Source organism: Cebidichthys violaceus, unplaced genomic scaffold (assembly GCF_023349555.1).
Source record: "Cebidichthys violaceus isolate CVI_PGR_0920_01 unplaced genomic scaffold, fCebVio1.0.p SCAF_11, whole genome shotgun sequence".
In the NCBI taxonomy this organism is placed as follows: Eukaryota; Metazoa; Chordata; class Actinopteri; order Perciformes; family Stichaeidae; genus Cebidichthys; species Cebidichthys violaceus.
In genome coordinates, this window is record NW_027176274.1 from 4,251,854 (window position 1) to 4,273,512 (window position 21,659).

Sequence of the window (21,659 nt, forward strand, 5' to 3'; positions counted from 1 at the left end):
CTGTTGATGCAGTTTTGGTGTCACAGAAACCAGGTTATCTAATTTACCTTGGAACCAGATGACTGCCATTGAGTTTGAGGAGCACTGGAAAGGGAAAAAGATGACTAAGAAGGCTGACTTCATTCACATGATACAGGTTTGTGTTGCCAACGTAGTGCTTCTGGCCCACAAACTGTATTTTTGACACATCTAGGTCATATTCATTTGGCGGCGCTCCACAGCAATTAAACCCATTAGAACATTTGTCTAGCTTGGGTGCTCTATGAATCCAGTTACCAGCTCATTATCTGTTGTGAAATCAACAGATGCTGTACTATGTGAAGGATCCTGGAGCTACCATGAGCTTCTTCAGGAGTCTCCTGGACAAGAATGGGAAGCTTCTTCTCATTCTAGTGTCTGGTAAGTGGGTGGATTTTATCTCAAACTCAAGACATTTGATCTTTTGATCTGTATTGAGCCAGTATGTCTACTGCTGATACATCTAGTACATATAGGGATGAAAACCTGTTGATGTATTCTAACCAACAATGTATTCTATCTAAAAGAAATACTATATACATGATACATGGTTCACAGAAGATGAATCCGACTGACTTTTGTGATCCTATGGCTTTTCCTCTGGCGCCTCCCAACAGGGCAAAGTTTGTACTAAACCAGTATAATATCTCAACATTCAGAAGGTGGATCTGATTGCACCGATAGTCGATATATTATGTATTTTAATGACTTTGATGATCCATTGACACTTCCTCTAGAGCCACAACTAGGTCCACATGTCTTTACTTTAGTTTACGAGTAAATACCTGCAAGACTAATGACATTCCCATCAGTCTCAGCCGTACTTATGTGTTTAGTGCAAATTTGCAAATGCTAGCATGCTAAAACGTTAAACTAAGACCCCATGAAATACTTTGTAGAATTCGATGCAATTTGGAGACTTTGAATTAACAAGCATTGCAATACGTGTTTCTGCTGGATCCTGGATATAGCCTGCTAACGCTGCATGAATGCAAGAGAATGTTGTAACTGAACTTTTCTTCACTTCCCTGGAGCCAATGAGCACAAGCGGATAGCTTACACATGAACAGCGCCATTTTACCATTGCAATTCAAATTGTCTACGTTTTTGCCAAACTAACTTATAACTTTGGATTTAATGAGTAGATATATTTTGCTAGCACTAGCAAAATATATCCACTCATTAATTCCAGGCTTTATTTTTAACCGCAATGGTTGTAAGCAAGTGATTAACATACCTATTTGAAAATGACGTCCGCTAAGTGTATTTCACAGATGTTTCTGACTGTGATTAACTGCCACTTGGGTTTGATTTAAGGGGTGGATTTTGTAGCTGGAGAGCCCCAGGCAAACGTCGACTTGATTTTCTTTTCATCCTTTTTCTAACTGAGAATGTTGGTATTGCACGTGGTAGAAAAAGTAAAACCATTAACTATCAATAGTGAAATTAATAATACTGCATTTCACAGTAAGTAAGTAGTATACAGCTTATTTTTTACCTGCTTTGGGGAACTTCTGTAAGTTAGTTCAAGGACCAATGAGTTAGAATTGGACCCAAGGAAGCGCAGCGTTGAGTGTGAAGTTGCTTTTATGAGCGGTTCTCGAGAAAGCTGCATTCAGTAAGACCACAGGCGTTGTATTCAGCCTGTTCTGAACAGGCATGTTTTCAACCAGCACTGCACAGTGTGTAATCAATTGACGAAACATGAGAAATATAGTACTTTATTCAGGTCAAACGGCTCAATTGTGTTCAAAGTATGAAGCCAATATGCCTCTCTGCAGAGCAGTGAGTTGATAATGTCAACCTCTAGGAGAGAGTGAGATTGTCCATCATTAACTAGACCACGCGGACATTTTGAACATGTGTGCAAATGTGTGCTGCTGAAGTGTTTTTCTTCTTATACCTGTTTGTTAGCATTGTCTATATCTTTGCATGCTGACGTCAGCATTTACCTCAAAGCACAGCTGTGCCAAAGTACAGGCTCATGGAGCAGCTAAGCTAGCATGGCTGTGGACTTTTAGTCTTGTTTTCATGTCATCTTTTCCAGGTGAGAGTGGTTAGAAAAACTGTGGCGGACCTACAGGAATCAACTCTGTAACACAGCGATAAGTCAGTGTGTGACCACTGGAGACATCAAAAGCCTCCTGGACTTTATGCAATTCGCACACACGTCACCTCACAAGAAAGCAGACAGTCCATGGATTCTGGACATAAAAATCAAATCAAAGCATCACCAAGATATGAGCCAACGAACACCAGCAACACAAATCGCTTCATCAAACGATTGTTGTAAAATGTCTTTTACCTTAGCTGTTTCTTTGTGTTCAAATCATTTTGCCGAGACGTTACAGCTACGTCCTGTGTTTCATTCAAGTTACTCCGGGCGTCTCTAGGTAATTGGGGGACAATGGGGAGGGATAGAATGTTCGTGACTCACAGCCAGTACGCGTCACAGCGTACAGCGCTCTGCTGATTCTGATTGGCTTACAGTGCTGTCAATCTTCTCCATGTGGGTAGAGCTCAATTCTATTGGCACTAACGCGTCAAAAGAGGTGTCATTCACTGAAATCGACCAATGGGTTGCTGAGATACAGCCCTGCGTCCACACAGGGGTCTGAAATCTAAAAAAAACTCCAGAACGCAGAGAAACAAAGACAGGGTGCAGAGAGGATTCTGGCCTTCAAAACAACAAAGCCAAATCTGCTGTATTTGGATGTTAGCGCTAGTGAAACCAAAGGGTCAGACATCGCTTGAAGAGGCATTTGCTCGAGGCACTGCATATGACAAGAAAGGCAAGCGGTGGATCGACATTACGAACGCAATAACGATCCACCTATGCAAGGACATGGTCCCGCTACAGACAGTCGAGAAAGACGGATTCAGAGCAATGATTAAAACACTGGATTCAAGGTTACCGGGGCTAAAATACTTCAGCCATACTGCTATCCCAACATTATACGAACAACACGAAGCAAGCTGGAAGCGGAGCTACGTACAGTCGCCCACTTTTCAGTGGTTTATAGTGTATACAACTATCTACACATTTTAAAACTTTAAGTTCTGTTTTTACGACGTTGCAGTTTGCACAATAAACATTGTTTACATTCTGCAACCGTTTCATACATTCTGATTCCTTCACATATTGTAACATTTTGTGCGGCAAAGCAAACCCGATAGTTTACATGATGACATTAAAATGTTTTTATATTATATGTACTGTATATGTAAAGGAAAAAAATTAAATTCTGGATTCTGTGTCTTTGCCTTTGAATGTTATGTATTGAAATGGTTGCAGATTATATTTACATCAATGAGAGAACGTGATTAGACAAATAGAATTTTAGGACCTGTTTATGCTGGCCTTTCTATCTTGCATTGTAGCTGTTGTAGAATTAACATGACAAACATTTTCATTCTTTCTTTCAATCTTTTTATTTTCAGTTTACACAGGTTACATGCAGCATGCCACCCACAAACAGAACAGCACACAACATACCTGCCAACCCCACAAGCTACCAAACCCAGACACAAAAAGAGAATAAACAAAACAAAAGCAACAACAAACTCCCAAAAAACAACAACCCCCCCCCCCAAAAAAAACAAAAAACAAAAAAAAACAAACATAGATCATCATTTTCCATATTAACCCTGGAATAACACCTAGATACCAATAAACCTTGTGAACCTAGCTCCCCGGGCATCACCCGGAACCCAAAGTTCTCTTACACACATCCATTCAGCACACATATTTTACATGCCAGATAATGCCCTTCATAAGAATTACATACAGCATTACGGCCAACCATAAAGACAGTCATACTCATTGACAAAAATTGCAAATGAGAGAAGAAAACTTCAAATGAAAAAAAAAAAAATGTGTGGACTTTCTTCCTTCTCTGAGTCACTTAGATCCCACGGTTGCAAAACCTCTTAGTATGATTTCAGCATAGTCCTCTTCAATAAAATCCATAACAGGGTTCCAAACAGAAAAAAACCCTTCATGTCTCCGTGGAGAACATGTGTGAGCCTTTCCAGTGGGATTAATTGTAGAACATTATAAAGCCAGTTTGAAACAAATGGTTTTGCGTCATCTAGCCAATGCTGTAAGATTGATAACTGTGCACAGTACCATAGAAGATTGAGTTTTTTTCATACCTGTTTAATACAGGTGAGGCAGCGTCTAGGCCTAGAATGCATTGTAGAGGGTTGAACTCAATAGGACACTGTATTATGGAGGATACTTGTGGTTGCCAATTTCGACCCAAAATGTACAAATTTCTGGACAGAACCACATTAAATACACATAGGTGCCTACATGCTGCTTACACCTTACACATGTTCCGGAGCAGTCGTTGTCATATTTGCTCCTACAGTATGGGGTAGTTTGTAATTTATGTAATATCTTAAACTGAGTTTCCTGGGATTTGTAATTACTACATATTCTTTTACTATTTAACATGATTGCTTTCCATTGGTGATCCGTGATTGCAGTTTTAAGGTCTCGTTCCCATGATTGCCTGCTGCTGCGTGTACTTATATTACTTAAAGAGAACAGTTTATGGTAAATGTAGCTTATTTTTTTCCTCTTTAGCTAACAGACCTGGTGTATGATTGTCTCTATCTGCTCTGGTCCGTGACCTTCCTTATATTGGGCTATAGAGTTTAAGAAACTGCGTATCTGTAAAAATCTGAAAAGGTGCGTCTTAGTTAGTCCATACTCTTCCTGAAGTTGGTTAAACGATTTCATGGTGCCACCTTTATAGAGATCATTTATCACCTTGATTCCATATGTATTTCATTCTTTAAAGCCAGAGTCGATACAAGAAGGAATAAAATCTGGGTTATTAACAATTGGTGCATAAAAAGACAAACATTTTCAATTCTAATTATTTTATCTAGTCCTGTTTCCATATTTATTGCTGATAAACGTTTTAATAATCAAAATACACACCAGTAAAATGGACACACATTTTTTACAGTCTTTTAACACGAGAGGCATAAAGATGGTGGCAAACTGTACTGGACAAATTGACTGGAAGATAAAGCAATTAATTGTGCTTATGTCATTGATATTTGCTTCATTATTTCCATGTCAATGACTTTTTAACGTTTTTCAGTTTCTAGTCTCTGCAAAATCAACTAACATATATAGCATAGCATAGCATATCAACTAACCAGACAAGTACGTTTTTTTGTATTAAGTGTGATCACTCTACACCACGTTATGTAATTATTCCATGAGAAACCATGTCTCTTCAGATTTACATATTGACATGTGCAATATACTGGTTAGATAAACACAGGCACAATGGTAGCTGCTGGCCTCACTGTTTGTCTTCAGGCATATCACTGATGTATGAAATATTGGCGCCATCTTGAGGGCAGCAGTCTGTGAAATACAAAGATGGGCAGATCAAAAACAAATAAAATATATAAGTAGATCACTGATCACCTCCACTCAGCAGCAATCCATGAAATTACTTGTAATGCTGCAATACAAACTATACAATTTAACTGAACATGAAAAAATAAGTTGAAAGCTACATGGAAACACAAATGTAGGTACAATTTTAAACTGAAAACATATTTTCTAGTCTTTGAACTGAAATGACTACATAACACAGAGATCAAACACGAGCACCCAGACAGAGGTATCTGCAGTAAAATGGTAAGAACTCTGGCTGCAGCTAATGCTGTTTGTTTGGTTGCTCTGACTGCACCACATACACAACAACCTTGAAACCTTTCTTATGAAAAGGGGGAGACCACTGTACCTCAATCTAGGGAGGTAAAGAGAGAGAATTCTGGTTCAGCCCCCTGGGTCAACTCGTGAAAAGTTTGCTCTGAAAGTATGAATGAGAAACATGCTCCAGTGGAGCCGCTCATCAGTAGACAGTAGCAGACAACTCACAGGTGTGAATGTTTGTAAAACCAGTAATATACTAGAATATTTATTTTTCTGACAATTAAGAATAAGACTTGGTCTCAACAATCTAATTATTTCAGTAAGCTCCTGGAGTCCATGACCAACGAAGGCAGCTACACACTTCCCATACGTTGGAAAGTTGATAAAAAATACAAGGTCTTCCCCAAAGCCCACTCTCCTGAAAAACATGAAAATAGTCATGACATGATAGATTCATCATGAATGCAACCAAATACTCAATCATTAGTGGAATTCTTCCTAATGCATACAAAGAATACATGTAGTGAAAGTGAATTTGGAACATCTGGCTGAGGCCCCCTGTCCTCAAGGTCTTCAACTCCCACCTCCTGAAAATGTTCTCTTCTGGAGGTGGGAGGAGGAGTAATGGGGATTCCGCCCTGGCTGTGGAACCTTGGACCAGCTCTTTACCCTTGAAGAGCTGTTGGAGGGGTTATGAAAGTTTTCCCATCCAGTCAACATGTGTTTTGTGGACATGTATAAAGGCTTACGCCCGTGTCCGCTGGGGAACCTATGGGTGTTTATGCAGGGTACTAGGGTCGTTGCTATGAGCCATCAGGTCCAGTCCAAAAGCAAGAGGTGTATCCATTTACTCTGCATACATTTGGCATGGCCCTTTTGAGGTTTACTGAGCAAGTCCAACTGGCAAGAGGCCCGGGGCAAGACCCAGAACATGTTGGAGAGATTATACATCTCATCTGGCCTGGGAACACCTCCAACAGACAGTCTGCCTATTACTGCAAAACATATAGAACATGCAAGAAATAGTACTGGCAAAAGTGCAACAGTGTGTTTTGTCAGGATTGCCAAATGATGTACTAGAGATGGTTCTTTATTATGTGAAACAAAGTGTTTAACTTACAATAGAAGATGATTGTGTTCTCTGGGGTTTTAGGGTTGTCGTCCTCAAAAAGCTACAGTGTAGGTTGTTGTCAGAGTTGCATGACAGCATCTGTGGCAAAGGGAAGGCCCTCTCCAGAATTTTGTTTTTGTGGTTTAAAAGTGAGATGTGTCCTTGGGCAAGACACCACTGTGTGGATCACTGACATTACATTACATTATAGTCATTTAGCAGACGCTTTTATCCAAAGCGACTTACAATTCAGTATCTATCTACACACCGTAGACGCAGCTACGGGGACACATTGACATGAGACGGGGATCGAACCACCGACCCTCCACTTATCAATGGTCAACCCCACTCCTGTGACAACTATTGGCAGCTACTGACACCTACATATAAGCAGAGGAAGAGTGAAGATATTTTCAGACATGTATTTTTGGATTGGATTTTTTATGGGTTTTAATTTTAAAACGTTTTTATATACAGTATATATATACTTTTAAATGATAATAAAACGGATGATTTATTTTAATTTTTTTAGTCGATTGTTGTAAATTATATAAAAGTAATAATCTGGAAAGAGTGTATTATGTTCCCTTTTGTTTCAAAACCAGCAAAATCATACTTAAATAAAATTAATGAGAAACAAAAAAGTACAACGTGGTTTCTCTAAAGATGTATACAGAGAATGGGTGGCTCAGGTGACTCAACTAAAATCCATACTATGATGATAAAACTGATTTATGGCAGCTGACCAATCGTTACAACAATGGGTGTTCTCAGGAAATGTAGCTCGGAAGCTTCATGACGGGTGCCGAACAAGTGCCGCTTGCTAGTCGCTGTTGTGATGCCTGACTGACGCCTGACTGACGCCTGACTGATGCTTGCCACTGACTAGCCACTGCGGTGCCAGTGCCAAGGAGGATCTCATGAAATCCACCCCATGAGTACATTGAACGCTATGGAACGCAAAAATGAAACATTAAAAACGAGGCCTATTTTCAGGCCTCAGCTCGAAAAAAGATAAGAAATACCTAATTGAGTGTATAATTAAATAAAAAAAAAAAAAAAAATTAGATATTTTTGAGATGTGAAAAGTCATGGAAATATCAGTATACATGTTACAGGTTAACATAAGATAAGGATGGAACACAGCACAACTTGGAAAATTCTAAAGCTCGCCCTGGAAAAACAGCAATTTCAGGATATTGTTTTTTTGGAAATTATGGAAATCCAAGATTTTAAATATTCCCAGCTCTTATAACAACTGATAAAGGCTCTCTATACACATTTATACATAGATACAGTGAAACATTTATAAAATATAGAGCATATAAAATTGAAAAACTGATGAAATATTCCAACATTTGAATAAAAAAATATTTTTTAAATTAAAAAACACTCTATATCACTTCTGTTTATCACTCCTGATTTTCAATTAATCAAAAGACAGAAGATTGGGCTTTTTTTGAGTGTTTTAAGCTCTTTCAAAGCCCTTTTTATGGTCATTTTATGGTCACATACTGCTTCAGATTCAGCCCACTCTCTCTGTTTAGGGCTGTATCTCAGCCCCCCTTTCTCCGATATTCACCATTGAGACATCCTTCGAACCGTAGAAGCCAATAGAATTGCCTGGAATTAAAGCTAGATGATTGACAGCACTATTAGCCAATGGGAATGATAATCGTCCCATCTGATGGCATGTTCGTAGGTAGCACGTTGCTAACGGAGTGTAGCAGCTGCTTTCTCCGGTCTTTTCCAGTCATATCGAGTTATGATTTATGATATTTTGTTATTTGTTTGCTTGGCTGATGGGAGATGTGTTTGTCTCATGTAGAAGTGACCTAGTTCATGTTGTTCCCAGGACGCTGAGGTTTCTGCAGAACTATAACATCATTATATTCGTTCTTCGTGGGTTCTCTGCCAGTTACTTTTAACACAAAACTCTCTAAGTTTTTATGTACTACGTCCCCCAAATGGGGGACGCTCGGGCTGATCTAATTTCTGAGAATCCACATACCACTAATGATAAGGCTGATTTCGAAATAGCCACAAGATGAATAGGAATCTGACAGCACAGCTGTGGTTGGCTCCAGTGGATAAACAAACATCTTTCAAGAGTTAAGCTACGAAATGTCATATATGTGTGGAAGCATTTTTTTTTTATGGATACATTTTTTTGAAAAAGTCACTTTAAAAAAAAAAAAAAAAGCTTTTGTTTTTTCTTTACTTTTTTTCCGCCAGCAAAAAAATAATTAAAAAAATGCACTAACACTTTAGGTGCATCCATCTTTAACCGTAGCACTGACCAGATGTTTCCAGTTGCTGTTCAATGAAGGTTGGCACCTCAGCCACATCGGTTTTATTCTTTCTACTCCAGAACTGCTTTTTGCTTGAAAGTAATCCTATTCAAGGGTGCGTTTGCTTAGTACAATCCCATGTGAAACAGCAAGCAATTGAAGTATGTCATCTGTTGTAAAGCCACGTTTAAAGTAATCTACAATACAATACAATATGATAAAATACAAAATAATAAAATGCATGAATACATTACAAAAATATATATCTTAAATATAGATTTGTACTTTTGTACTTTTATAATTATCTAGCGTGTACAAGATACAAAAAATATTACCTTCCCCGACCTATGATTGTTCTCATTTGCCTCCTTTGAACGTTTTGTCATTGTAACAATGACAAAACACACCCTAAACATTTTAAACTAATTTCTGAGAATCTCTAAGATCCCTGTAAACCACTAACAATAAGGCTAATTTCGAAATAGCCACACGTTGAATAGGAATCTGACAGCACAGCTGCGTTTGGCTCCGGTGGACAAACAAAGTTTATCTTCCAAGAGTTACGCAATGAAAAGGTTGTATATATATATATATATATATATGAACCAACCTGTGGGAGGGGAGAGCGACTCTGCAGCTCTGCACCAGAGTGAGGAAACAGTCGTCGCTCTGTCCTTTCTCTCCGCGTATTGAAGGTAATTGGTGAATACTTACAATGTTCGACTGATTCTTACCTTAGGGATTTTAAAGATATTTTTTTTAAACAGTTGTTTTTTTTGCATGCACGAATCATTGCTATATGTATGAATTTAAACCGCCATGTGTAACACATTGTAGGAATCAGTCATGGCTCTGGATCCAAAGACGACTTGTTATGATAGCGCTTGTGCCCAAAGCTTTCAGTTATACTTACAACACTCCGGAGAGCACAAGGCCATCATCCAATGTCTTCACAACATTCTGCCTGGAGAATTTAAAAGGTGACTAACAAGAAGAAAGGCTATGATTGCTGAACTGCACGTTTGTCAGGACACTTTCCCTCTGGCCATTACCAATCTGCAACCGGAATACAATATTCAACTGTTTATGTAGATGGGAAACTGGCAGCAAAGCGTTAGTAACATATCAGAAAAGAAATTAGAACGTGCATGTATTTTTCTGCTTTACCCATATAAATGTGTGTATATATATATATAGATATATATATATATATATATATATATATATATAGATATATATATATATGGCAGCATTATTTCTACTTTCTTATATTCAACAATATATATCTATGTATTTTCTGTGTAAGAGAATGGAAAGTGAAGTCAACATCATAATGCAACAGACACACACACACACACATATAGTTTAGTTATTATGAGCTGTTTATTTATTAATTGACTTTTGCCATTGAAACTTTTTCTTTTAGGGTTTTAGTTGTAAGTAACATCCTTGAGCCAAGTTTTCCTTTTCCTTCTATCATATGTTGCAGAATCGGAGTAGACAAAAGCAGCCTGGATGTTCTTGGTGTTGGAAGTGGTGGAGGTTTGTGATGAGAAACAGCAACTGGTAACTGTTGCATGAACACATGTTGTGGATTGTTGAAGTCATTTTGGCTCAGTTACAAACTGTTGTGTGCACTGGCAAAGATCCATGAGAGTAAGAGATTGTGTTATTTTGTGATTCATGTTCTTAAAGAAGCAGCTCGATTTAAAGACCAGAGGAAAATACACTTTAGCATGATTTTGATAATAATGATGCCTTGATATTTATTGAAATTGAAAGCCTTGAAATTAAATGATAATGTAAGGATTTAATGTAAAAAATGAACTATACAAACCTACATATAGTAAATACCGTATCAATATACAGGACGTTCCCAGAGTTTATCAATTCAAATTTTCCCACATAAACATTGTGATTTGATTTCAGGTCAAAAGGTGGACCCATAAAAGAAGTCAGGCAGGTAAAATAAACAAAAGGCAAGCTTTGGAAACAAAAGCCTGGTAGCAAAAAAGTAAAGCAGGAAACAAACTGAGCAGGCTGAGGCATGAAGTACGAAGGAAAAACATCGACGAAGTAAACTAAGAACAAACACAGGGGGGTTGACACGAGGAACACCAGTAACAAAGATAACAATATCGTAACCCTAGCAAAAAAAGCAAAAGCGTGGCCTCTACTGGACTCTATGGGTAATACTCCTCTCCAGTCACAAATATGCACTCGTCCACTTATGTATTTCTCTAAGAATAGCCGGCTAATTAGGATGTGCCTACCTGAATATGTGCAGACCCCACTGTATATGACGCAACTCACACTGCTGTCTGCTATCCTACACCCTCTTCAGTGAGCAGCGTAAGGGGTGTCAGGGTCCCCTTGGTAGAGGGCTCCACCTGTGAATCGCCCAGCTGAACAAGTTCAGTAACCACTTAATGCTCAGCATACCGAATATTTTGTGTGCAATGCATCGGAACAATCTCTGCGTGGTGAAGATCGGTCCCAGTGATGAGGCCGGGACATGATTTTTAAATCCTTCAAGATTGGCAGTCAGTGTGCAAATCACCGTTTGGTGAAGAGAAGAAAAAGTGCTGCCTTAAATACTGTGGGATCCATCTGTATTCAGGTAGGCACATGCTCCTTGGCCAACTAAGACTATGTAAATGTTTAGTGTATGAATGCGTGCTTGTGATTGGACGAGACTATTACCATCGAGTCCAGTAGAGGGCAGAGCCTTTGTGAGATACACAGACAGCCTTAAAATAACATAGGGAAAACATACAGACAGAGGCCCAATCCCAATCTCCACACTCACAGACTTTAAGGCGCGTTCCCACAAAGTCCATGAGGGTTTAGGGCTGTCCCACTGTCAAATCGTTGAGTGTTTTTGAGGACATTTGAACATTGTTCATCTTTATGAACACTTTACATGAGTCTGCATTTCTGCAGACTTTGCCTCAAGGAATTACCTATAATTCATAGCAATGTGACGTTAAACATGGGGTTACCAGGGGAAGTGTGGAAGCAGGAATCATAGAAAAAAGGTAAACAAAGAGGACGGCACATTGGTGTTCAGCCTGGTATATTAAATTTACTCAGAAACTTTGAGGATTAAAGATGGTACATAAAAACACATGCAGAGGAATATAAGCAGAGACTATATACTTTGTTATTGAAGCTGTTTTGACATAAACAAGTAAATAGATCATTTGACAATTACCTCTCATCTCGTGAGGAAAAAGCCTGGTAGACGTTCAAATCAGAGAGAAAAAGTATAAATACCCACAATTGTACATAATATGTTATGACGTCATGGTAATGTGAAATATTGCAGAAAAGTACACAATTTCAAGACCTTGCAGCCTCACACACAACCATTTAACAGGTAACATCAGTCAAGTCCCTGAGGGTTCAGGGTTTAAGGCCTTAGGGGGGACATTGGAAAACACCAAGACAGGAAGTAAACCCAGACTAAATATCAGTCTAAAGCGTCATATTTACTTATAATATGATGCAATATTTTAAACAAATACCAGGCCTAAATAACTCTGATGAATAGCAGCCCACATTCTTCAGCCACCTTGCCCGGACTAGGGAAACCATGGCACCTTCCTGGAGCCAGACCGAGGAGGGGAGCTCGTCGGCGATTGTCTGGTGGCCGGGCCTTCGCTCGGTCGGGCTCAGCCCGAAGAAACAACATGGAGCAGCCACCCTGTGGACCCACCACCCTGTGGACAAGCATCGGGGTCGGGTGCAATGCAGAGCTAGCTCCCTAGCTCTAGGGACGTGAAACGTCACCTCGCTAGCGGGGAAAAAGCCGGAGCTGGTGCTGAAGGTAGAGCGATACCAGCTAGATATAGTTGGACTCACCTCCACACACAGCACTGGCTCTGGAACCAAGCTCCTGGAGAGGGGCTGGATTTTGTCCTTTTCTGGAGTTGCCCAAGGTGAGAGGCGCCGGGCGGGAGTGGGGATACTCACGAGTCCCCGGCTGAGCACCGCTGTGTTGGAGTTCTCCCCGGAAAATGAGATAGTCGCCTCCATGCACCTACGGGTTGCGAGGAGCAAGGCTCTGACTGTTATTTGTGCCTATGCACCAAACAGCAGTTCGGAGTATCCGGCCTTCTTGGAGTCGGTGGGAGGGGTCCTGGAGAGGGCGCCACCTGCCGACTCCATAGTTCTCCTGGGGGACTTCAACGCTCACGTGGGCAATGATGGAGAAACCTGGCGGGGGGGTGATTGTGAGGAACGGCTTGCCCGATCTGAACTCGAGTGGTGTCTCGTTATTGGACTTCTGTGCTAGCCACGGTTTGGCCATAACGAACACCATGTTCGAACATAAGGTGGCTCATAAGTGTACCTGGTACCAGAACACCTTAGGCCGGAGATCTATGATTGACTTTGAAATCGTATCATCTGATCTGTGGCCGTTTGTCTTGGACACTCGGGTGAAGAGAGGAGCAGAGCTGTCAACTGATCACCACCTGTTGGTGAGTTGGATTAGATGGCAGGGGAACTGGCTGGAAAGACCCGGCAAGCCCAAACGTATTGTGAGGGTGAACTGGGAGCATCTGGCGGAGGACCCTGTCCGGGAGGTCTTTAACTCCCACCTCCGGAAGAACTTCTCACACATACCGAGGGAGGTTGGGGACATGGAATCCGAATGGACCATGTTCAAAGCCTCTTTTGTGGACGCGGCCGCTAGGAGCTGTGGCCGGAAGGTCATCGGTGCCTGTCGTAGCGGCAACCCGAGAACCCGGTGGTGGACACCAGAGGTGAGGGAAGCCGTCAAGCTGAAGAAGGAGGCCTTTCGGGTCTGGTTGGCTCAGGGGTCTCCTGAAGCAGCTGAGATGTACCGCCAAACCAGAAGGGCTGCAGTTGCGGTGGTCGCAGGTGCTAAACTTCGGGCATGGGAGGAGTTCGGGGAGGCCATGGAGAAGGACTTTCGGTTGGCCTCAAGGATGTTCTGGCAAACCATCCGACGGCTCAGGAAGGGAAAGCAGCACCTACCCCAAGCTGTTCTCAGCGGAGGGGGGGGGGGATCTGCTGACCCAGACGGGGGACATCGTCGGGCGGTGGAAAGAGCACTTTCTGGAACTCCTAAACCCGACCAACATGTCCTCTGGAGAGGAGGCAGTGCCTGAAGACTTATGGGGGGCGCACCCATATCCCTGGCGGAGGCCGCTAAGATAGTCAAAAAGCTCCTTGGTGGCAAGGCGCCGGGGGTGGATGAGATACGCCCTGAGATGCAGATGGCGCTGGACACTGTTGGGCTGTCTTGGCTGACACGCCTCTTCAATGTCGCATGGGAGTTGGGATCAGTGCCCATGGACTGGCAGACCGGGGTGGTGGTTCCCATCTTCAAAAAGGGGGACCGGAGAGTGTGCTCGAATTACCGGGGTATCACATTCGGGGAAGGCCTATGCCAGGGTGCTAAAAAGGAGGCTCCAACCATTTGTCGAACCTCGGATTCAAGAGGAACAGTGTGGATTCTGTCCCGGAAGTGGACCAACTCTTTACCCTCGCAAGACTACTGGAGGGATTCTGGGAGTTTGCCCAACCAGTCTATATGTGCTTTGTGGACTTGGAGAAGGCTTTCGTCCGGGTCCCTCGGGGGTTCTTGTGGGGGGTGCTGTGGGAGTATGGGGTGCCGGATCCGTTACAACGGGCCATCCGGCACAACAGCAGTAGGAGCTGTGTCCGTATTTTCGGCAATAAGTCAGACACGTTCCCGGTGGGTGTTGGCCTCCGCCAGGGCTGCCCTTTGTCACCGGTCTTGTTCATGACTTTCATGGACAGGATATCTAGGCGCAGCCTGGTGGTGGAGAACGTCAGGTTTGGAGGTCTCGGGATCACCTCTCTGCAGTTTGCAGATGATGTGGTCCTGTTGGCCTCCTCGGATCGTGACCTCCAGCATTCACTGGTGGCGGTTTGCAGCTGAGTGTGAAGTGACAGGGATGAGAGTTAGCACCTCCAAATCTGAGGCCATGGTGCTCTGCCGGAAACCGGTGGATTGCTCCCTCCAGATGGGGACGGAGTGCCTACCTCAAGCAAAGAAGTTCAAGTAACTCAGGGTTTTGTTCACGAGGGAGGGTAAGATGGAGCGGGAGATCGACAGGTGGATCGGTGCGGCTGCAGCAGTAAAGCAAGTGATGCACCGGACCGTCTTGGTGAAGAGGGAGCTGAGCCGGAAGGCGAAGCTCTCAATTTACTGGTCGGTCTACGTTCCTACCCTCACCTATGATCACAAACTCTGGGTCGTGACAGAAAGGACAAGGTCGCGGCTACAAGCGGTTTCCTCAGTAGGGTGGCCAGGCTCAGCCTTAGAGATAGGGTAAGGAGACCTCATATCTCATATGAGTTCTGGTGGATGCATCACATTTTGTGACACATTATGCATCATTTTAAGAGAAATATTGTTAGGTTAAAATATCAGGTCCACCTGAAATTACTTTAGAAAGTTGTAGGAATAATAATGCTGTTTCCACTGACGTGTCCCTGACAGAACTACAGTGTTTTAAAAACACTTCAAAACTGTGAGCTTGCATGGATGCAAGCATCATCTAAAACATCAAATTAAAAGTTAGGAAAATTAGTTTTGAAAGTTTCAGGAATGTTTGCAATATTCCAAACTAATGTATTCTGATGCGTGAGGTTTTCACATTAAAGCAGCATTACACTGAGGCAATGGGTTTTCAAAGTCTAAATATTTCCTGGTTTCTTCCAGGGGAGATGGATGCCCAGATACTTACTCTGCTGCAGTCTACATTCCCTGCTGTCCCGATCACTACTGACATTGTGGAGGGAAGCTCTCAACTCACAGACAACTTCAAAGGTATTGAAAATTCAGGATGTCGCAGAGTGATTTTGTTTTATAATTTCCAAATGTGTATTTGTTCCTTATGTGTCTTTATCGTCTTCATCTGATCATAATCTGTGTTTAGGTTGTAGCTATTGTCATCTGTTATATCGCATGTTGTCATACACTGTATATACTGTGTTTCTTAATGTTATTATCTGCACTACTTCATGTACAACTTATAGCTTTGGTAGCGAAGACCCCCAACCTTCAGAAGATCCCATTTGCTTGGCATTTCATGAGCTGTGAGAACTATGAGAAACAAGTCAAAGCTAAAGGAGATATGAAGAAATTTGACTTCATACACATGGTTCAGGTATTGTGACTTCTATTTTTTGACCTTCAGTTTAAAAATGATGTAATGACAAATGGGTCTCACTTTGTGTATGCAATGAGATGTATTTAGCTTCCCCTAAATTCTCCGCTGATGCTAGAAGTCAGTGGGGAGCAAATCAGCAGAACTGTTTCTGCCAAACAGAAGTGCATAACGATAAGTGCTATAGTCATATAATGCACACTACAGTGTTTGAAAACACTTCAAACTGTGGGCTTACATGGATGCAAGCATCATCCAAAAAATCTAATTAACAACTCTTTCCTTAACAGATGATCTACTATGTGGATAACCTCGCCGATACCATCACATTCTACCAGAGCCTTCTGAAGAACAACGGCAGGCTTCTGATCATCGTTGAAGCAGGTAAGTAGAACTAGGTTTTCCATACTGCATCCTGCCCTTCTTCATCATAACCTGTTTCTTAATCTTTACTGAAAAGCAAAACATGTATCAACTTGCATCTCATTTCATTTACCCAGCCCAATACTTACTCATTTCATTCTGTGCTGGAAGAATGACGCCCTCTTGGATTTTTGCATTGAGGACTGTTGAGGTTACCAGCCCTCTTAACTGATATACCATCCTCAGATGACCAATAGTCTCTCATGACTATAACAAAATAACATCAGGGTTTTGTTGTCGTTTGTCAATATATTTCTTCTGGATTTAATTCATTATTTCATCTCATAATATCCAGCTAACTCTGGCGGGGACATCCTGTGGAAGACTTACAAGAAGGAGCTCACCGTCGATACCATCACAGATTACCGCTCATCAGCAGAGGTTATTGCCTGCCTGAAGAGCCTGGGTCTGAAATATGAGGAGCATGCCACTCCCAACACCTTCGACATCACCGAGTGCTTCAATCCAAGCAGCCAGACTGGAAAGAGTCTCCTGAATTTCATGACAGCAAAAAACAATTTCTACGAGTCCTTCACCCCAGAGATCAGAGCAGGGATTCTAGACCTTCTCAGAAACAAGTGCAGCACTGAAAAAGATGGCAGGGTAATCTTCAACAGTAATTCGAGCTGCATCCTTGTTTATGCTTGAGGTGTCTTATAGAAATTGGTTCATACATTCTTTCTTCTGTTCTTGCATTCACTTCACCCTTATCAAAAGTTCAGCATATGTTCCTGTTGCTAAAATTGACTTAACCATTTGGAGTAGTTTTCAGTCAGTTTAGCCTATTTTTGTCTCAACATAAACCAACATTATCAATATAAATAAAATGACGGAATACCTCTGTTTGTATAGATAGATCAAATATTTCTATGAAATAAGCAAATTCACAGTAATTTCAAAGACATCAACCATTCAAATAAAAAAAATATGCTGTTTTTTCTTGCTTTTATACATTTTAGCGATTATTTTAACAGGTTGAATAGTGTAATTCTTCTTTAGTTGGGCCATACAAAATTTTCACATAAGAGCCACAAACTGAGGCTAACTGCTACCTAGACTGCAGCCCTATTTAAGAGCCAACAGAGTGCTCAAAGGAAACGGCCTTTGTCAAGTATAATTGGTACAGACACATGTTTTCAGTTCCATTTTACCTTACGCCAAATTTACACCCAGTAGCAAAAGGCAAGTCATGCTGCGGCTTTTTTGATAAATGTCATGCTTGTACAGTATATGCCCAATGTCTTTAGAGAGAGCTGTGTCATGGAAATAACTTTTTATTATTTTGTATGAGCTTTCACATAATGCTGTTCACCTTATAGCCAGCAGATGGTACTAATTGCCTGAGAATACAACACATCCTGTATTTGTACTCCATTGAAGTAACTCCAGTAGATGGCACACTTTCCTTACATTTTATAACATTCCAGCCAAGAGTGAGAAAACTAACTTTTATTAAACATTACCAAAAACAGTATGCCTAATGTGTGACACTTGTTATTTGACGCCTGTACTTTCAGTTCCCACTCTGCAGGCGAACACAGAGGCAGTTCTAACAATGGAGCAAACACATAGTGTCTACTGTGGCTGCACGTGCACAAAATCATGTCAAGCCGCGGAGGCCTTGTCTCCAGCTTTCCTGCAAATGCGTTCTGGCTTCTCATTTACCTCATTAGCTTTAATAGATCAGTAATTGAAATTCATCAGAAATTCATGTCAGTGCGCTCCCCCCTGATGTCAGTGGGCTTTCAGCACCTGCTCAGGCTCCATTACTGGGGGTCCTCGCTGGGCCCTCTCATGCCACAGAGTGACAGAGCATTAGTCACTGAGATAATCAACCTCAAGACACTGTTTGCCGCTAATGCTCTTCAAGAACTATTTACTTCACATGCCGGTTGGTGTCTTATCATAGAATAAGTTTTCTGCTAGATAAATCTGATGAAATGTTTATAGATCACCTTGTTTTCAATGTGATGGATTAAGACTTAGAAGTGCTGAACAGCTTGATATTTTTTATGTTGTTGGCTGCATCTTGTTTTTATTTACTGCTGCCTGCTTTTGAGCTGATGGCATAATGACGTGCATGACTCCCCAGAGTGTCTGATGTACATTTACGTTTCCCTGTAAACCTCATCGGCTTTGCATTGTGCAGGCAGCGCTGCGAAAACAGTGGTCTGAGCATAAAACAAAGAATCCATAATTTAAGATACATTCAGATAAATTCAGTCAGACATTGCAGTTGTGCTAAAATGTTGACATGGTTGTGAGAAGCATCCAGGTCAAAACTTTCTTCAGAAAAGAAAGCAGCTTTCTTCAGTCCATCTGGCCAGCTATCAGAGCCGAAGCTCCAGCCTCTGGCTCTATAGGCGCTCATCAGTGTTCCTTCACACTTAGTGTAATGAGTACACAGGCCATGTGTTCAAAGTGTGAATATTATTATTTTAATTATTTGTCTATACACCTCAGTTCTTTTGTATCTTTTATTTTCTGATGAAGTAACATAATGTTGTTGGTGATTGTGTTGAATGCCAGATTGATTTAAAATGTATTTCTGAGATCAACTGACTAGAAATGTCTTTGTTGCATTTCTACTTGTTGTCCATAAGTGAGGGAGGCTTTGTGCAGGTGAGCCAAGGTTGACTTAATTGTCCTGGAATAAATCAAGAAAAATGAAAGCATTGTGAATGTTGGTGTCAAAAGGACATACAGTTTGCTATTAACAAAATAATTTCAACACAAGACTAAAGCAAGAAATAATATTGGAAACGTCTTTAAAACATTTAACACACTTGACCTTCCAGACATATTAACACTAACTAACACCTTAACACTAACACCTTAACGCTTACTGCATCTAATCATTAACAATGAAAAAGTGAAGAATCTTGGTATTTTTGCTGAAGGAAACTTCACAGCTGATGTTTTGACATTAAACAGATGTTGATGCTGCAGGATGTACTCAGTTCCCCGAAAGAACAACATTAAAATTGAATTGATGTCTTTTATTTTCCACATTTGTACCACCAACCTAAATCCTTTGTGAAATTGCTTCCTTTTATTTCCAAATCATATTGAAAGATATTACCACCAATACTAATATAACATAGTGAGAATATACAAGGATTTAAGCTAATCCTGGCTATTGTCTGCACATTTGTGATACCACTGCCTTAATTTTTGATATTTTTCTAAGCTGGATATTCACTGTTTTGTCATATTGACTCTTCAGATGGCTATCTTCTTCTTTAATGCAGCTCCTTTCCTCTGGTCCCCTCCTATGGAGAGCCAGTATCAGGCCAAAGGCGTCTTCTATCAGCCATCATGTCAGTGTGCAGACCTCTTTGAGACCAGAGCAGGACATACACTGGCCCTAAAATACATCACACACTTTAATGGGCAGAGGCTGCGGCCAGCCCTTGAAATATAGCTCTGATACCAGTCCTGTAAATGGCTGCCCTCTACGGCGTATTTCATTCTGGAGAATTAGTCCTGTTTAGCAGCTGGTGTTATATAGCAGCTGTCCTCCACTGGTCTGAGGCCGGCAAAATATGGCTATTTGATTGACGATTTCAAGATTTTTTTTTTTCCTTTTTAAAAGTCTTACATTATTTAAATCACTATAATGTGAAGCTGGAAATTCCAGTTGCAGAATTCAGTATTTTTTTCTCATTGACATTAAATTGTGCTGCAAAGAAGTGAGGTTTAAATCAAACCAAAGCGATTCGCCACAAATCAGGACGGATGGAATGAGTTTACCTTTGTCTGTCTCATTAATCTAGTGATTCGAGGCCTTATAGTCTGATTTTCAGGACTGGTCCTGTGGGTTTGAATATGGAGAACTGCCACAGATAAGCAATGGCATCATATTTATTTTCCATGCCACATATTGCACCATTAGTGTGAGAGATAAACCGGGCCAAAAAATGCCACTAATTGACCCCTTCTGTTCATATCGGGATCAATTACAGATAACAGAAGACATTTAGTGAATTCATAAATTATATATTCCAGTTTATAGGCCTTTTGTTTTTGTGCTGCAACGGTGAAACTTCTCTTGTTGGGAGGAAAAGTTCAAGTAAAAAATAGACTACTTCAGAAGAATTTTCTATGTGCCTGACAAACGGTGATAACAATTTTGAGAAACAACTTGATATTGACTCTAAGCCATGCTCTTTTAAGCTCACATTTGCTCATTTGATAAAAGTGACAGTGACTCTCACTGTCACTTGTTTAATTTGTCAACTGAGAGCTTTCCTGAGGGTGAGATCCTACTTAATTACACTCAGTGACGTTTACCCTCCATACGCCCCAATTCCCCTCATATGGTGCAGTGTTTTGGGTTGTGCTTGTCATTTACTGTTGTTGGATGTGGAAAATAAAACTAGAAACCATCACGCAGTGTCAGTTGTTATGCTCATGTAGGTTTTGCTCGGATGACTGAGGTTAGATGGATGTATTGGCTATCAGCAATGGAACCGTCCTTTTATTAACTGACAGATATCACTGTAACCTCCGATATGATTGAACTTCCTCCATGAACACAGCTATATTGTTTTTGGGAAAAAATAGTATATATTTTAGATTTTCTGTGCCTGTCTTTTTTATGTTTATATAATTGTTTAACAATGGGTTTTGTAAATAATTTTCCGTGTAACTTTAATGTACCCCAGAGTTAATCACTGCATTGGTGATGTGGGTCAGTCTGCGCTAAAGAGTTGTTCCCACTTAAAGAATCGAATTAGCCTGGAAGTCAAAGGGAAATAAAAAAGTTCATGTTTAGAGGTTTGGTGATGTCACTGCAGAAGATCAGCATGGAAGTCTTCAGTAAACACCATATTCTGACATGAAAATGTTCAAATTAAAGATAGGGACTATTGCCATAGGCTATCACTGACTTCAGTGTATCGGCAGAGGTCTTTAAAAAGTCTTATCAGTTGAACTCTACAGACGGTATCTGCAGTGTT

General features: G+C 40.9%; 1 protein-coding gene across 2 annotated transcripts; it reads left to right on the plus strand.

Annotated features, from left to right (window-relative positions):
• The first annotated feature begins 384 nt into the window (after nt 1-384).
• Nucleotides 385-19,705, plus strand: LOC137892715 (histamine N-methyltransferase A-like). Of its 2 annotated transcripts, none has more exons than XM_068738066.1 (7): nt 385-399; nt 9,944-10,086; nt 10,596-10,648; nt 15,828-15,935; nt 16,145-16,275; nt 16,566-16,659; nt 16,994-19,705. In XM_068738066.1, exons 2-7 carry the CDS (start codon nt 9,953-9,955, stop codon nt 17,344-17,346), a joined length of 873 nt encoding a protein of 290 aa, XP_068594167.1. In that variant the 5' UTR covers nt 385-399; nt 9,944-9,952; the 3' UTR covers nt 17,347-19,705. The 2 variants fall into 2 exon arrangements, with proteins under 2 accessions (XP_068594167.1, XP_068594158.1); XM_068738057.1 differs by lacking the exon at nt 385-399 and adding an exon at nt 8,196-9,801.
• Nucleotides 19,706-21,659: the final 1,954 nt, after the last annotated feature.

What these genes read in the sequence shown, in the direction of transcription:
- LOC137892715 (XM_068738066.1), top strand. Translation starts at nt 9,953, where the DNA reads ATGGCTCTGGATCCAAAGACGACTTGTTATGATAGCGCTTGTGCCCAA. An exon ending in CTGCCTGGAGAATTTAAAAG is followed by an intron (nt 10,087 to 10,595) that starts GTGACTAACAAG and finishes CATATGTTGCAG; the next exon opens with AATCGGAGTAGACAAAAGCA. An exon ending in ACTCACAGACAACTTCAAAG is followed by an intron (nt 15,936 to 16,144) that starts GTATTGAAAATT and finishes TACAACTTATAG; the next exon opens with CTTTGGTAGCGAAGACCCCC.